Raw genomic sequence first — 18,465 nt, 5'->3', positions numbered from 1 at the left:
GTAGACGGACGTTAGTCCTCTATTATTAGATGGATGTTGGTCCTCTATCATTAGATGGATGTTTGTCCTCTATTGTTAGACGGATGTTAGTCCTCTATCATTAGACGGATGTTAGTCCTCTGGTAGTAGACGGACGGGTTTTTTAGTCCGCTATTATTAGACGGATGGGTTTTAAGTCCTCTATCTTTAAACGTATTGATAGTGATTAGTGACCCGGGTCCAGGTGGTGGGGACGTAGTGAGAAATTGAGGCAAAAAAACTCACAGTAAAACTTTTTGGGACTAAATTGCAGAAGGTACAGTGCATTGAGAGAGCAAAATGGGATCCCATCATAGTAAGTTTTTATTTTTTTTAAATTTAATTTATATATATACAATATATAATATAATAAAAAGAAGCAGCATTTTTTCAAATGCGAAAAGATTATGGGGAGGATGTCACACAGTATGTGCCCTTCTGGATGAAATATTTTGGTTTTCCTCATAATGATAATAAGTGTTAAATATCAGAAGAAATATTTGCAAAAACTCAAAACTAGACTGGGCAATATGCCAAATACAACAGATAAAAAAGCTTTAGATTATTGGTCAAATCACAGTGTGGGAATGCTGAGCATGCTGAATTTCTGGCTGTGAGAAGCAGAGAAGCGTCAAGGCCAGATACAAGCTAGGGAGGGAAAAGGGGGAACTAACGGTGTCTCTCAGTGTGTGTCTCTCACAGCCGATCCCGACCTCGATGCCGCACCTCCAGTGCCTCGCCAGCAGCCAGCAGCTCAACCAGTGGCTCACCCGGCGACTCAGCAAACGGCTCAACCAACGGCCCGACCAGCAGATCCACCAGCGACTGGAATGCAAGCATCGACACCCGCAGCAGAACCCCCTCCATACCCAGCTGAAGACGCACTGCGTCAGCCACCACTACAAGCCCAATTGCGAGACCAACTACAGGACTTTGAGGGGGTGCTAGATAGGACCACACAGGAACTGGCATCCAAACCAGTTGGAAACACTTCAGAGGGACCGTATGCTCCACTGACCCGTGAACAGGACCAAGGCCTGACTGAGGAAGAACGAGGGTGAGTGGAACAGGCCTCAGGAAACATCCCAGTGAGTGGACATACCTGTTTTCGGCAGCAGAAGACAGGCCTACCGCCCCCCCCCCCCCCAGCAGCGATCCACCACCAGGACCAGTATTTGCAATGCCAGCGACTCCACAGGGCGAATACTGGCCTCCCCCACCTCCACCCACACCAGCTGGACAGTTCCCTATGATTGAGGTGGCTGGAGCAGAAGAAGTGATTATGGTACACAGACACTGGACTGAAGCTGATATTGCAGAGGCAGCTTCCAGTCTCCCCCACCCAGCTAGAGTGGGGGGAGAACGTTTCAGCCAAGAGTTACAGAACTTTGTGAGATCCTGCCGACCCACAGCTATGGAGCTAAGACGACTGCTGTTGCGTAAGCTTGGATAACTGTACAGCACCAGCTGACACTGGAAGGAGCGGGCAGCAACTGACGTGCGGCGGGGGGCGGGACGGCGAGGACACAGACGGAGACGCACCAAACAGGGAAGTGAAAAATCCATACTATTCGTTAGCTCAGCAACTTAGCAAAAACCCCACAGCCTTGCCACAAATTGAAATTGTAATAAATCGGAAGAAATTGAAGTTTTTGGTAGATAGTGGGACAGCCCACTCAGTAATACAAAAAGAACAGATTGTGTGTCCACTTCAACCTGACAAAACTGTAACTATTATAGGTGTAGGGGGTAATACGGTAACAGAAAAGTTGTCCACTCCCCTCCAATGCAAAGTAGAAACTTATGAGTTTGAACATTGTTTCATTGTTTCACCTGTCTATACAGTCAACCTCATGGCACGAGATTTGATGTGCAAATTGAATTGCACACTCCAGAGCACCCCAAAGGGGCTCTCTATTTCTTTCGGGGAACCTCAGATGGTTCAGTATGACCCAGGTACACCAGGGTATGCCTATGAGTGGCAGTGTTTGGACAGCACAGGAGAAACAATGAAACACTTCCTCAGAGAGGTGAAAATCACAGTCTCAACCCATTTGCTTTGGAAATAGACGGATGATTTGTATTGTATGGCCCATGTTTCTGATGGACCTGATTTTGACTATGAAACTGAGTTTTCTAGAGTAGACAGAGAAATGCTGAACGTGTGTGCACTCGTGTGGAGTGATCGGTGGGCTGCTGCCCTGGTTCAGTTGTGCGAAGTACAGAGTGAGTTGTTTGATGTGTCGGATTCGACTCCTTACATTGCGTTGGGGAGGTCTGAGGACACAATGCAGTGGGAGGAGGTGGGGCCATGGGCTGCATGGCTCAGTCGACTGTCGGACTGGCAACCCACTGAAAACCCTAGTTTTCTTTAGCCCCACTGCTAATGCGTGAAAACCAAAGCATGCTTACGAGCTGCTGGTGAACCGAACTGTGGAGCTGCTCACACAGAATGAGCTCTTCACCGGTGTTGCACTCACCCCAACCGAGGAGGAGGAGCTGTCATCTGTGCCTCCCACACTCTGGGCGTGTGGGAAACATGATGTGGGATTGGTTAAGAACTGTGAACCAGTCCGTATTGTGCCAAAGTCAGATTACAGGCCCAAACAACATCAGATATCCTTTAAAAAAAAGGAGGCTTTGGAGGGCATTAGGCCCGTGTTTCAGTCTTTGAAAGAAACTGGAGTAATTATTCCATGCCCCTCCTCTCCTGTGCGAACTCCAATCTTCCCAGTTAAGAAACCAGGCAGAGATGAGTGGCGATTTGTGCAGGATTTACAAGCTGTAAATGCAGATGTACATCCACGAGCACCGGAAAGTACCCAACTCATACACCATCCTTTCTCAGATACCAAGCGATCATGGGTGGTTTTCAGTAGTTGACCTGGCAAATGCCTTTTTTTTTTCAGCATACCTGTCCACCCAGACAGCCAATTCTGGTTTGCATTTTCATTCGAAGGTCCTTTACAAGGCTTTGTCAAGGGTACTGTGAATCACACCACACTCTTAGACATGCCAAACATCACTGTAAAGTGATGCTCCACTCTCAACCCAGCCACCCTCCTCCCAACAGCTGAGGACGGGGAACCTCATGACTGCCAGGCAGTCCTACAACATACATGTAGCCCCCGCATTGACCTCACAGAGGAACCATTACAGAATGCGGAAATGGAGCTGTTTGTGGATGGCTCTGCTCGCAGAGACAACACAGGTACTAACAGAGTAGCATATGCTGTGGTTTCAGAGACAGAAGTGCTCAAAACACAGCCACTGCCCCATCATACTCTGCTCAAGCTGCAGAACTTGTAGCTCTGACTGAAGCATGCAAATTACCCGAAGGCAAAAGAGTAAACAATTTTTGCGACAGCAGGTACTCTTGGGGCATTTCTGCATGACTTCGGGAATATTTGGAAGCACAGGAACTTCCCAACCAGCTTAGGGAGCAAAATCAAACACACAGCCACTACAGCCGCCGTACAAGCTTCACAGCTACCTCACACTACACAGCCTGCAAGCATCACTGAAATTCAGTCCATGGCTACTGCAACAGAAATTAAGCAATGGAGAAAAGCCGAATGCAGCAAACTAAATTCTGTTTGTGCACACACACAAACAAATCGCCCCTGCTTGCCTAGAGCATACATGAGGGGCCTAGTTGAAATTGTACATGGGCGTAGCTACATGTCCAAAGGGGGAATAGTTGATAGCATAAAAAAACATTGGTATGCACCAGGCATCACTACACTCACCCGAAATGTTTGTTCAAAATGTTTAGTGTGTGCACAAAACACAACTCGTGGCCAGGGACTCACAAGAGCCCAACCTGCTGGTCACCCCCCAGCAACTGGACCATTTCAGCACTGACAAATTTATTTTGTAGAACTTACTCCGGCTGAAGGGAAAAAATACTTGCTGGTTTTGTGCATGTTCACTATGTGGTCTGAGGCTTTTCCAACAGAAAAAACAGGATGGAGCAGCAGTCACAAAGGCGTTCCTGAGAGAAATCATCCCAAGATGGGGGGCTGCCAAGCCGAGTTTCAAGTGACAACAGGACCCCATTCGTGCACACAGGTAAAAGCAGTGCTGCCGAGCCCAGCAGAGAGTCCGCTGCACGACTTCCAGCCAGGAGGGTGGACGGACCGCATCACGTGCTGATGGTCACCCACACAGCTGTGAGGACTGAAGGACGAGCGACGTGGGCACATCACACGCACTACAAGAGGGCACCACCGGTGGAGGACAGCGAAACACAGCACACCCCGTCTTAGGTCAGGACCTGTGCTATAGGGCGTTTTCGGCAATGCCGGCCACTATGGGCACTTGGGGACTGTCAAGAACACCGGGGTGGGGTGTGACTGTGTTTCTGCTCATCTACTGGGATGGCAACAGCACAAACATATGCAACTGTCACTGTCCAATGGGAGACTGAGGGACCTGCCTCAGACATTGGACTTGCCAAGATGGGACGCAAAAACCTAATCTACACATCCAGCGGGCGAGATTACCTGTGGAAACATGCATTTGACAACCCCCTGCGTCAAATGATCACAGCACATGTGGATGAGTCACAAGTGCTAAACTGCCACATCAAAGAAGTACCCAGCCATCTTTACAGCTATACAGACTACCGGAAATATCTCTATGACCCCATTGCCCAAGCAAAGATCAAGAGTGGGGTCAACATCACACTAATAACACTACCAGAAGATGGCAATCAGCTGGGTATAAATGTGACTGGAAGATGGAATGAAACTCTCCCTAGCGGCAACTACCAATGCTGCATTGAACGAGCAGGGGCTGATTATTGTGCTCCTCTCTCCCTCATCGCTCTTCCCCCTGTACCAACCGATGAACAACTGCTGAAGGAAAGACTGCTAAATGCACAGGACGCAGAGGAGGAGGAAGTAGTGGCAGAGGATTTGGAGCCAGGTTTCCAGGGCCATAGCATGACTGAACAAGAAAGGTTAGCAATTCAATGTCATTTATGCTGTCTTGTCATTTACATGTCATTTAGCTGTCTTGTTATATGCATTTCATAATGCATATTACATTACTATTGTCAACTGTATTACTGAATAGGTTTAGTGTAATTATTATACTGGATATCCAGTTGTCGTTTTGCACTGTCATCTGCATAATATTGTGCGCATTACTTACTGCACATTTTACTTTAACTGCTTTGTTATATTTTTATTAATCTTCCTTTTGTTTACCTATCTTTACATATATGGGAGGCAACTTTGCTCTTAACTTTGCTTTACACATGTTTTTACATCTATCTATCTATCTATCTATCTATCTATATAAATGTAACTCAAAGCAGTGTTTGATAATCATCTACTTATTTTTATTTAGCACTTCATGATTGATCAGATGATGCCCTCAGTGACTCAGCATGCCGTGTTTAGTTTTAGAAGCAGATCAAGGTCTCGGCCTGTGCAAATAGGCACAGTAGTTATTTAAACTTGTGTCTCCAGTTGGATTCTGAGAATGGTGAGGGAGAAACAATATTATTGGATTTGATCTGATAGGATATGTAGGATTCTGACATAAAATAACAAAAAAAAAAAAATGTAATGTTTTCAAAAGATGAGAACCTGTGTTACACTAGTCTAGCACGTTTGGCTTTATCATTGACAGAGTTCTATTTGCATAATGGTCTATAGTTGTTTTACTGTCTGGTTTGAATTCCCTGGTGATAACATCTGCACACATCAGTTTATGCCAATCTCTCAAATATTTGTAAACTCTTACCAGATACTTGTTTGCCTTTGTGGAGCAACATGCTCAGACTAGACTATAAGAGCTCATATGCCGTCTGTGGAGTATTGGGATAGACACACTAAATCTGACATTATCCAAAAAGATTTCCAGTAGAAGTCTAAGTCTTTAAATACTCAGTGTACTTACCAGGAGAAACTACGTCAAGTTCATTGTGATATGTCATTACACATCTAAACTTTCAGTCAGGTATTTCAACATGAAGAAACTTTTGATCATCGTAGCCCTCACAGGACTTCTGTCTTCTGGTATGTGTAAATTTAAATTTGTGTCATTGCATGTATCGCACCTTTACATTTTGCAGCAATGGAGAAACTAGTAGGTCAAATGCTTTACTTTTGTGAATTTGGGAAGTTGTGTTATTTAAAGGCAATTTTGTCTGTCTAAAGGAGCTGAGAGCACTATGATATCAGAGAAAGATTATGAGAACATTGATCGAGTGTTGGAATTTGGGGTCCACGTTTTTTTAAACTGTTTGGACAAAATCAAAGAGGCAACTGAAAAACTTGTGAGAGATGATATGTTGAGAACAAACAGGTAATGAACAGCAAGACATCTGACTTCATTTATTGTATTATGAGTAAAATAAAATTCTATACAATAAGATCTTCCATTGCTTCTTTAGGATTGCTATTCAAAGTCACTGGAATTCCTTCAAAGAGACAGCAAACAAAATCAGTGTTGAAGAAAGAGGTAAAGGTGTGCAGGATGATATAGTTGTGGTAGCACGGTAAGTTCAACCTGTTAATAATTACGGTAATTAAGTTATAGCATAACCAAATGCAATTTCTTATTTGATCTGTTGTTCAAATAATTTGTCAGCTAATTAATAATATCCAGAGTAGCCACAGCTGGTGCAGAATAAATCTTTTAGAATCTCACACTAATCAGGGAATGTAAACCAGCTGTGTGTGGGAAATGTTGTGCTCTTGTTTAAATTGAATGTAGGTAATTAAGGTCAATTTATTATATTTACTCCATATCTCACAGCACTCTTCGAAGACTGGTCCTATACTACAAAGATGATGTCAAAAACATGATCCACACATTAGCCACGGAGGAAAATGCTCAACTATACCAACCGTAAACTCTTTTTTTCTCAAGGCTGCTTGCTTGAAAATCACAGATTAATGGGTCAATGTTATGGGTTGTCAAACTATTTCTATTCAATTATATTTATTTTATTTTGTTGTTGAGGTTTTAGTTTATTCTTGGTTTGATGCACCCAAATACACCATGCAAATAATATACATTTGTACTGCATTGTTGCATATCTCATGCTAACTAATTTTCCTACTAAATTTCATAGAGTCATAAAGATATTCAAAGGGACCATTGAAAGAGCCAAAGCAAATGACATGTGGGGGTAAGCTTTTTTTTATTATTATTACGATTAACATTAGAGTAAAATTGCTGTAATGTAGGACACTGCCTGTTGTGGGACACAAGTTCTATTTGGTGAAGGTCTTCCTTAAATATATGTCAATAAAACTTAACACTAGCTATGACAATAGTTAACAATGTCAAAATTGGACACAACCTTTGTAAAGAACACCCAAAGGTCATTGACAGAATTTTTGTGTTAAGAGTGAACCTTTCTTACAAATAAAACAATGCTAATGTGTTTATTATGTTTTTTTGTGTAAAAATAGATAAATAACATAAATATACAGATTTTTTACAGTATGACTTGCCTAATGGGTTTCTAAAAGTGCTTTTGTTACACAAAATATGTGGAGGGCTATAGATTGTGCTGTGCTTTTAGAATGGTTATATTCAAGGTTTTAGTCTTATACATTATTTTAATATTTAAGTGAACCCCATGCACACTTCATTTAATATTTAATATCAAATCATATTAATATAATAACAGACCATTGGCAATGCTGATGTCTGCAGTTTGTCTTTAGGATTGTTTAGAACACATCCTGAGGATCATTTGGACGTATTTTCCATAACATCACATTCATTATTTTGTGTCCTATAGCACTTTGGCTGAAAACTATTTTCCGGAAGCTCCATCAATTCAAAGTGAACCTTTGGAGTTTCTTTGTTACCTGCTATCCACTAAGTAAGAATGCATTTTTGCTATAATTTTGGTTAGTTGTTCCTGAACAGAAAACATGCTATTACTTTGGCACACACTTGCAATTGACCATTTCATTAGGTACATCAGCATCCCCTCTATTCTAGGCTTCAATCTTGATATTTATAGATCACCAGATGCACCACTGCTAATACTGCTTGTGTGGTCAACAAGTTTACTACAGCAGTGCATTGCACTGATGAAAATGTGCCAGGCGCAGCAGCAACACAGTTTGTTAAGTGTATGTTTACACTGGCCACATTGTAAAAACACATGTTTTATCAAGACATCAAGGTGGCTGGGGAATTGCACAACAACAGAAAGGCAACTGAAAGGCAACAGTAACTGTAAAAAGTGGAAATATAAGTTAGTGTAGTCACATTTTATTTTATGAACATAGTTGTAACCCATATTCAGCTGTAATCAAAATGATTCAACCATTATTGTAAATTAGGTTTAATGGCCAACTTTATTAGCCAGCTGTTCAATTTAACACAAAATTACAGTTTTAATGACTACAGCAGTCTCAGAATTATTCAACCATAATAAACCAATTTTATAAGAACTGGGGCTGAAAGACAAGGTTTACAAACAAGGTAATGAACAGAGGTCTCCAGAACAGTCAGGATGAAACTAAGCTCCATGCCAGCAGTCCATGGTGGATATGCTATAGTAGAAAAAAAAAAAAAAAAAAAACGTCACTCCACTTACATCAAGGACTGTAGAACACTCTTTAGGTACACCTATAGTCTATGCATCCCAGTATCAGTAAACAAATAGTGCTGTAATATAATGTTAACACAGAAAATTCACTTTTACTTAAGAAATATGTAAAACACGCCAGTACATTTAGGTACATATCTTAACTATAACTAACACTTATTGTTAACATGCCATACAAAACCGTCTATTTGTGAAGCTTGTGAAATATCCAGAAATTTCCATTTGCTTCAGAACTAACAATGTTTCCAGATTTGCATGGACCTTCCCTTCCAGGAGCAAAATAAGATGATCAATACTTGAAAAGTGTTTTGTGTCATCTGTTGTCATTCAAAATGGATTCAAAATTGACAACTTCCCCTTTTCTTTACATGTAACAGTGTAATGGAAACAATTGTTGTGAATATTCTTAAGGGTGGTGTGGAGCTGATAACAGAAATTAAAAAGATAGATTTCGATCAATTATCTGAAAGGTAAGTAATTTATTATATATAAATCACTGACTATAACTATATAATATACAATCAAGTTTATGTATTTGCACCGTGACAATTGAAAAAAAAAAATCTGTACACGACCTCAAGGTTACTTTACATAAAAAGAGTTGACTCCAAGTGTTGAATAAGCATTAGTTAGTAATGGGTAATAAGAACTTTCAATATGAGGTTGTGATGCATATCTATCATTAGTCTGATAAAAGCAAACCTATCAGAGACATTGCGGAAACTTTAGGGGTGGCAAACTAAACAAAACAAAAAGAAGGAATGCACTGGTAGCAAGACTGAAAAACCTGAAAAACAAAAAAGATTTATAGTTGGTACAGAAATCTTTGCTTGATGAAGAAAAACTTTAAATAATCTAGTCAAATCAAGGACACTCGCAATGAGGCACATTACTGCCAAAGCCTACAGTCAAATAAACATGGCTTACTTTACAATGCAAGTTACTGGTAACACTCAAGAAAAGAAAGATCAGAATAGAGTGATAGAAACCCCAGTTCTGAACAAGATTTTTTGGATAGATGATTACAAGGAACTTGAGTATGGGGAAGGAAAAAATCTGTCAAACATGATAGAGGCATTGTTATACCATGGACATGTATGGTGTTTATTGATTGATTATCTGCTAAGAGAAGTTGCAGGGTAAATTGTGAATAACATTGAGCTATACTTTTTGCTTATATTCAGACAAATGCAACAAAACTGATATGATGGCCTCACACGGTACATGCAGATAATGATGAAAAACATAAAAAAGCAATCCAAAAGCTTCTTAAGGCAAATTCCAAAATGTCACCATCAAATACATAAGGACCTGACTGTATATGTCTATAATACAACAGTTGCATTTCACATTAAAACATTTTATCAGCATGTTAAGAGTCATATTACACAGACAAAATACCAGTTAGGATCTCTTTTTAATTTAGCTTGTAAATGCATTTTAATGACTGACAATTATACTTGATGACTTCATGTTTACTGCAAGCATCACTACCTGTGTGTCTTTAAGGATTATGAGACTTTCTGAAGATGTCCATGAGAAGTTAAATGAAATCTACGAAATTCAAAAGGAGAAAGAAGATGATGAATTAATTTTGATAATAAGGTGAGCACCTTCATCAGATACTATTCTGATGTGTGTACAGTTTCTCTGTGGATTCAGAAGAGAAATTAATTCTAGACAGAACTTAAACTTTGGTTAAGTAGTCAGCACAAATAAATACTGTAACTGATAGCACAGTCTATACTAGTCATTTCTTAAGAGACACTACAGTACTTGTACCATTTTTTGCTTTGCGCCATCCCAATCAACAACCACAAGTGCTTTAAGACACGTTTTTGAAAGTATGTTGATGGGACACCTTTTTTTCACATTCTGCCAGAATTAAATAGAAGAATGGAACAATGAAAACATCTAGGAGGCAATAATTCTTTCTAACAGGAAGCAATTTAATCAGAAACTGAGCATTAAGCATCTCTTTTCTTGTATTCCACAGTACTATCGCTAAAGGGGCTATTTTTTACTGGGATCGATATCTGAACTCTACAGATACTCCTTTATTAGAGACACAGTATGAAGACGTCGCAAGGTGAGTCATTGAAATAAAAGTTAAAGGAACATTATTTAGCAATTGTACTTTAAAATGACAGCTTTTATTTTGATGCTGCACTGACTTGTAATAAAGAAAATGGCATCTCTGTGTTGTCACTAAAGGCTCACACCAGTTAACTTTGGTGAAGCTAGGGTGACCCTATTTTGGTTACCAAAAATGAGCACACTGGGAACACAGGCTACCACCTGTGTGGTTAGGGTGCTGTGGCCAGGGGGGTTTAAGTAGGCCTGTGGTAATGTGTGTGAGGGTGGGAGGGAGTTAAATACTTTTTAAAATCACATCTGATTGGTTTGATTTAAAAGTTTAGACTGGGGAGCAGAGGGACATTTCCAGGAAAAAGGTTTTATCCCAAACATTATGTATGTATATATGTATGTAGGCACTGTATGTTAATAATCATGAACACACTACAGTGACTATAAAAAGTATTTATAGTCGGCCCGCTGGCCGGACTGGTAGGTGGCAGCTGGTTTGACGCAGGTAGAGGGGACCTCAGCGGGCAATCTTCCAGCAGGTCAGGCTGGGTGGCCATTTACTCGGAGAAGGTAAAAAGAGAAAGTTAGTTCTGAGAGGAATTTTATGGAGGGCAGAGAATGTTGAGCATTAGCATCAGAGTATGTCTGACGACTCCCGCAGGTCTGATTATAACAGCCTAATTAAAAGGAGAGAGCCAAAAGGTAACACGGACACGGAGCACCCTGAAAACACCAGCATCTATCTGCTCCACCGTCAACAAACCTGAGTGATCGCGTGTAAGCAGTGAGATGACAGCTCCAGCATCTCAGTATACTACAATTCCATGGGTCCGCGAACCCCTCGGCCTGCGACCTTTATCTAAGAAACATTAATTACCAAAAGCTAACTAAACTAAACATATAAGTTTTCAGCTTAGATTTAAAGACTGAGACTGTGTCTGAGTCCCGAACATTCTGGAAGGTTATTCCAGAGATGGGGGGCTTTATAAGAAAAGGCTCTTCCCCTTGGTGAGGTTTTCTGAATTTTGGGCGAAAAAGAGGCCAGCACCCTGAGATCTAAGTAGTCTTGATGATTCGTAATATGCAATAAGATCCCGCAGGTACTCAGGAGCGAGGCCATGTAGGGCTTTATATGTTAATAGAAGAATTTTGTATTCGATACGGAATTTAACTGGGAGCCAATGAAGTGCTGATAGAACTGGACTGATATGGTCAAATTTTCTAGTTTTAGTAAGGACCCTGGCTGCAGCATTTTTCACCAGCTGAAGTTTATGGAGGTTCCTACTGGAACAACCTGACAAAAGTGCATTACAGTAATCTAGCCTTGAGGTAATAAAAGCATGTACTAGCTTTTCTGCATCTTGTAGTGATAAGGAGTTTCTTAGTTTGGCAATGTCCCTAAGCTGCATAAAGGCTGTTCTACTAATATTAGCGATATGTTGAGTCGAATGTGACGCCAAGATTTTTAGCTGTTAAACCAGGAACATTGGAAGCATCAGCCTAACAAGTCTAACATTAAGTCAGATCATTTATATCTAGTGTCTTTTGAAAAAGGAGCAACTCGGTTTTGCCACTGTTGAGGAGAAGGAAGTTACGTTACATCCAGAGTTTTATATCCTTTACACAGTCCTCCATTTTCTGAAGTCTAAATTTATCGTCAGGTTTGGCTGATATATAGAGCAGTGTGTCATCTGCATAGAAATGGAAATTAACACCATGTCTGCTTATAACTGATCCCAGTGGTAACATGTATAATGTAAATAATAGCGGTCCTAAAATTGAGCCTTGCAGAACTCCATATCTTACTTATGTGTAATTTGAAGATAAATCTTTTATCTTTACAAATTGATAGCGTCCCGTTAGATATGATTGGAACCATGATAGGGCTGTCCCTGTGATTCCAACCATTTTCTCTAATCTTTCTAGTAATATAGTATGATCTATTGTATCAAAGGCTGCACTAAGGTCTAGTAGGACTAATAAAGATACGTAGCCTTGATCAGAGGCAAGAAGGAGATCATTTGTAATCTTCACTAGGGCTGTCTCTGTGATTGGGTCTAAATCAAGATTGGAATTTCTCATACATGTAATTTTTACTCAGGTATAAGCAGAGTTGTTGGGCCACAGCCTTTTCTAATATCTTAGATACGAATCTTAAGTTGGAGATGGGTCTGTAATTAGATAATACGCTAGGATCAAGGTTTGGTTTTTTGATTAAAGGTTTTATAACTGCTATTTTAAGGGTTTGGGGAACATGCCCAAGGCTAAGGGATGCATTTACAATTGTTAAAAGAGATCTGATTATAATTGGGAGAATTTCTTTTAGCAATTTAGAGGGAATTGGGCCGAGTGTACAGGTTGAAACAACAAGTTATGTTCTAAAGCAGCTACATCAGGTGACGGCCATGTTTGATTTAATAAGCAGGGTTGAATTTGTTGTCTAATTTTTTTAAAATATTAAAATAGTCATAAAAACATGACTGGTTAAAGATGTTGGAATCTGGGGTTGAGTATCTGCCTGGCTTTTAGTAAGTTTAGAGATCTCACTAAAAAGAACTCTGGGATGGTTTTTAATGAGTGCCTTTCTATATTGATTAAGGCTGTCCTTCCACGCACAGTGGAATACCTCTAGTTTGGTCGACCGCCATTTACGCTCTAGTTTCTGCACTGTTTGTTTTAAGGTATGAGTATGATCACTGTACCACGGTGCGAGCCTTTTTTGCCTTATCATTTTATTTTTAAACAGTGCTACTTTGTCTAAGGTTGATCAAAGGGTATTTTCTAGATTGTTTGTTAATTTAACTAGCTCCATTTGGTCTGACGGAGTGTAAGCTAAGGTCGATAGGGGTGGGAGGTTTTTAGTAAACTGTACAGCTGTCATTGGGGTTATTGTGTGCTTTAGACAGTGTTGGGGGGACGAATTAACATTTTGCCTAAGATGTAGCTCAAAGGAGATAATGATCTGATATTACTATGCTTTGAGGTAGAATATTTAGCTGATCAATGCTAACACCCAGGGTCAGGACTAAATCTAGGGTATGATTACAGTAATGTGTGGGTCCAGTTACATTTTGTATGATGCCAACAGAATCTAAAATTGATACAAACACCTTTGTTAATGGATTGTCTGTTTTTTCAATGTGAATATTAAAGTCTCCTACTATAATAACTTTGTCGCTGCACACTGCCAAGTCTGCAGCAAAATTACTAAATTATTTAAAAAATAGGGCCCTGGAGGCCTATAAATATTAATCAGTGTGAATGCATTTTTATTTATGGCTGGATTTGATATATTGATGTAGAGAATCTCAAAAGAAGTGAAGGTGTTACAGTGTTTTTGAATAATATCTAGTGTATTCTCTAACGCCGGAGTGGGGGGGATGCTAGCTCTCCCTAAGGCATCTGGGGCTGCTACCAGTGACTCTTGCTCTCTATCCTTCAGTAACTCCATGATGCACACCTCTAATTGGTCCACCTTTTCCACCAGAGAGCTAACTAGCTCGCATTTAGTACAAACACTATCATTATCACTAGCAGTGGAAAAAGGGTCTAGACTAAACAAGCCTCACTTCTCACACTCAAAAAGTCCAGCCACAGCCATAATAATCATCTTATTTTGTTACAAAAACTACAAAGAACTACTCTCTTCGTCTCTTTGCCGATTTCTCAACATGTCATGTTGTTCTAATATTCCAGTTACATCCAAACACAAAACAGACATTGTTGTAACAATTGTATTCACACAGAAAACTACGCGACCAAAAACTGGATGAAACTCTATATGAACTGATAAAACCAATAATGGAATCAGAAACAGTAAATGATGTTTTGAGGTAAGTTATTCTTTTTTGATTAGCTTCTAAACTTCCACATTTCCACATTTTACCATCCAGCTACAGAAGAATCAACCTATTAGTCCTGGTCAGTTGGGGCTTACTTCTTTCATCTTTCCCAGTTTCTGTTTTACTGCCTGGCCAATGTCTGATAATTCTGTTAGTTACATGTGTTTGTTTATTTTTCCAGACTTCACTTTGATTTTTACAGAGAATTTTATCAGATGGCTGGCTGGACTACAATGATTTTGTTTTCTGAAAGTAGGATCCCAAGAACTTTAAGGTACAATTTGAATATAATATCTTTTAAAGGTAAAATATCTTTAGAGTGCAACACAGAGATTTTCAGAACAAGAGTGGAAGCCACAGCACAGAATGTTTCTTATACTGAAAGACATGTTTGATGTCTTGTATATATAACATACAATATAATATAAACAAAAAGTGACAAAAGAAGTTAATCATTTGAATGTCTTTTAAAATATGATTTCTATCTGTATTTGCACTGTTTAAAAACACAAAATAAATAATGAGAATTTAATTTAATTCTTTTATTTGTTCCTTAATTCAAAAACCATTTGATTACATTTTGACTGATAATTTATTTAGAACTTGCTATAGACCTGCTGAAAATAAAGATGTATTATTTACTAATGAAACAATGCTTTGGGGAGAAGGACACATTTGATATAAATTGTAGCAATTATTTTAAGTTGATAAAGTTAAGTAATAACATGACCTACACATTACAATTAAAGAAATATGCTTGCTATATATATCATATTTTTTTTCTTTTTATAGGACTGTGTTCATGTCCAGTGTTGTTCAGTCTTACCCCATTTATGAAAGACTGGGTGAAATGGGTGTATTTTCAACAATGAAAAGACTGTATTTGAGAGCTATGGATATAGCTATTGCTCTTGCTGGGACTGAAGAATTTCAGACTTTTAGGTAAGCACTAATTGTACTAATGACTTTGACTAACAATCAATTTTATGTGCTGTATACTTTTTTTTTAGCTTTTTTTATGCATATCATATTTAGACTTATTTCTATTCCTTGGTAAATATATAGAGAGGAGCATTTCGAGAAGTGGAAGTCATTCAGAGAAGAACTCAACAGACTTGCAGATGAAGAAAGAAAGAAACCAAATGTCATGTTTCCACAAGCACGGTAAGCTTACATACTATTTGGTTACTTGTTTTTTTTCTGTGAAATTAATATTGATTGCTGGTTGTTTTTTCTACTCCTTAGGGCTGTTAGACAGATGTTCCTTGACAGATTTGAAGCATTTGTCAACAAAGTTAATGCTGATATTGATGACGACACAATAAGATTACTGAGCATGTAAGCTTTACTAGTTACGCATTTCAATTTTGTTTACATAAAAATATGCTGTAAAGTTAGGATCCAGACATTTGGTTGTGGGCCAAGAGTGCACAGAAAAGAGGACCCAAACCATTACTTGGGTGAATTGACTTCAGTGGCTTCAGTAAGGGAACATAACTGTATTCTACCCATTCACTATGTTTTGTCTCCAGGCTTTTCATTAAATTTTTTTCTTTAAAAAAGTGATGAATACAAATATGCGCAAGTGAAAGTGATACATATTAAAAGTATATTTTCGGACCTTAGAGACCAATTCTGGGTATTTTTGCAGGGGACTTAAAGGGGTTTAAGAACTTTGATAGAGGGTAAATTTATGTTGTACCTTGATGAACAAGAATGCATTTGTAGCAAAACATTTTTCTGACCGAGTAAGCAGTAGTCAATAGTACTTTTACTTACATTCTATTTAAGTAGCTTTGTATACATGCCTCAACCGACATGGACATGCATTGACATTTATTCTTCAGTCGAGACTTGACTTAGATTAAGCTTATTCATCAGAGCCAGGATGGACTAATAGAAAAATTCTTAATTTGAAGTAGTTATCTACCAACGACATGTCTATATGTTTTATGTAGGACTCCAAAATTGTGTATTGCATTTAGTATCTCTGTGCACAGTTGAATTTATATTGTCCATTCATGGTCCAAGTTGTCAAAATGTTAAATTAACATTAACCTTTAAAAAGAGCTTCATAAAAACTACAGTCAAAGGTTTAGCCTATAATATAAAGCTGGTTCAAATTTTGCAAGCTCAGCAACAGTCAAATCCATTGCTATTTGAAACTAATTTGTGTGTTGAATATAGTTGAAGCACATCTATCTTTTTTAAATATAATGCTAATATTGATTAGACTGAAATGTCTCTGCTTTCATCATCCAGAAACTGGGCTGATATAAGAGACGTCTGCCTTCAAAAACTACTGGCCAAAGGAGTCCTTACTCAGGATCAACTGGATGAAGCTGAAAGGTTTGTGATATGCAGATATGCACATTAAACTGACAGAACAATGTTTTGAATATATTTGTAAATACTAAAATAAAATGTGTTGATATTGTTTGTTATATATGTAAGCCTCAATTCTGCTCAAGTTCAGTATAAACATTTTTTACCTAGAAAAGTGCTTTTTATAATTATATTTGAAGCTTAATATGTTAGTTTTAAGCTGCCTTTGATGAACTGAAGGATGAATCTATACAGCTCTTATACTGCTGAATAGATAATCTCTGTATATAGGAGATAAATGTACATTGCACATTGATGAACACAAATGTACATGTACATTTATTTACATTTTACAGATTACCTGTGAGATGTATTGTGTTCTCATGTCTGCATGAGTTTTCTGTGGGTGCTAACTTAAAACTAACTTGCCTAGCTTTTTAATAGCAATTTTAAAAAAAATTTAATTTGTGACCATTTTCTCTACTGAATGTATTATACAGTAAAGCACCTTTAGGAATGCAGTCCATTATTTGAATGTTCTGCATATGAATCTATTAATAACCCTAGCTATTTGTTATCCCCAGCAGGTAAAATAAAAGTTCAATTAAAGGTTTAAGTGTAATTATATTATTATTTTGTGTGTTTACAGAATTTATGTGGATTACATATTAGGTTTCCTTGGTAAATATGAACAGCTGACAGAAGGAATGGATAAAAAGAAGGCAGAGGATACATTAAAGTAAGATGTTTTTTTCTCACTATATAAGAATGTAGTAACATTTATATAAAAAAAAACATTTAAGTAAAACAATCTTGCACTTGAAATCAGATTGAAATATGCCTAGCCCAGGCAAGCTGTGTACTGCATATGTTAATGAGAAAATAGTTTATTTGACATCACAACTGTATCACCAATTTTCCAGTCCTTGACATAACAATAAATCAAGTGTTCAGTTTAGTTTTCCATGTAATTGCAGCTTACTGAATAATAAGCTATTTGATTTATTAAGAGCACAATACAAGGCAGGCTTGAATAAAACACAATATTATAACTTGAATGTGTTTGCTTCAGGGCTCTCCTCAAATTGGTGATGATGGGATTTACCTACATATATGCTCCACTGACTCAGACTTGGGACTTTGTAACCATCTGATCCACCAGACACACTGTTCATTGAAATGGTTTACTTAATAAACAACAAAATCAAAATAAACAATGTAATCAAAATGGTTGTCAAAAGTTCTGTTGTCTGGTGTTATTCACATAACATCACTACAATCATTTATTTCTGTATGTTAGAATTAACATATCAATTATGACTTGCTTTGTATATTCATTCTTGTTTGCTAGGAGGGTATATATGACTATGTAAAGAAATTATTTAAAAGAGCATATAATCCTATTTATAAAGCTGCATGAAATAAGTAAATGCAATATTATATCAATCTTCAGGTTGGACTGGGATTTGCCAGCAATCACTTGATAAATGTAGAGGAAACATTCTTTAGGGTAAATTCATTTAGGCACTCATGGTAATAAATAAAATATTATATAAAGATATATCAAAGCACTTTTACTTTATAGATTGTAAGATGTTTGGA

General features: G+C 38.3%; 2 protein-coding genes across 2 annotated transcripts; both read left to right on the top strand.

Moving 5' to 3' along the window:
• Positions 1 to 4,687: 4,687 nt before the first annotated feature.
• LOC140551064 (uncharacterized) lies at positions 4,688 to 10,946 on the top strand. Its single transcript, XM_072674434.1, has 11 exons — positions 4,688 to 4,981; positions 5,985 to 6,047; positions 6,189 to 6,336; positions 6,425 to 6,529; positions 6,790 to 6,882; positions 7,109 to 7,165; positions 7,787 to 7,870; positions 8,986 to 9,078; positions 10,118 to 10,213; positions 10,605 to 10,697; positions 10,823 to 10,946. The coding sequence occupies exons 2-11, from the start codon at positions 5,999 to 6,001 to the stop codon at positions 10,944 to 10,946; spliced, it is 942 nt and encodes a 313-aa protein (XP_072530535.1). The 5' UTR covers positions 4,688 to 4,981; positions 5,985 to 5,998.
• A 3,546-nt stretch (positions 10,947 to 14,492) lies between these two features.
• Positions 14,493 to 18,055, top strand: LOC140551270 (uncharacterized). The gene is made up of 8 exons (XM_072674664.1): positions 14,493 to 14,529; positions 14,720 to 14,812; positions 15,331 to 15,480; positions 15,604 to 15,702; positions 15,784 to 15,876; positions 16,801 to 16,887; positions 17,513 to 17,602; positions 17,936 to 18,055. Exons 1-8 carry the CDS (start codon positions 14,498 to 14,500, stop codon positions 18,015 to 18,017), a joined length of 726 nt encoding a protein of 241 aa, XP_072530765.1. The 5' UTR covers positions 14,493 to 14,497; the 3' UTR covers positions 18,018 to 18,055.
• The last annotated feature ends 410 nt before the right edge of the window (positions 18,056 to 18,465 follow it).

Source organism: Salminus brasiliensis, chromosome 3 (genome assembly GCF_030463535.1).
Source record: "Salminus brasiliensis chromosome 3, fSalBra1.hap2, whole genome shotgun sequence".
Lineage (NCBI taxonomy): Eukaryota > Metazoa > Chordata > Actinopteri > Characiformes > Bryconidae > Salminus > Salminus brasiliensis.
The sequence above is the reverse complement of the archived record's forward strand: the minus strand, read 5'-3'. Positions and strand labels throughout refer to the sequence as shown.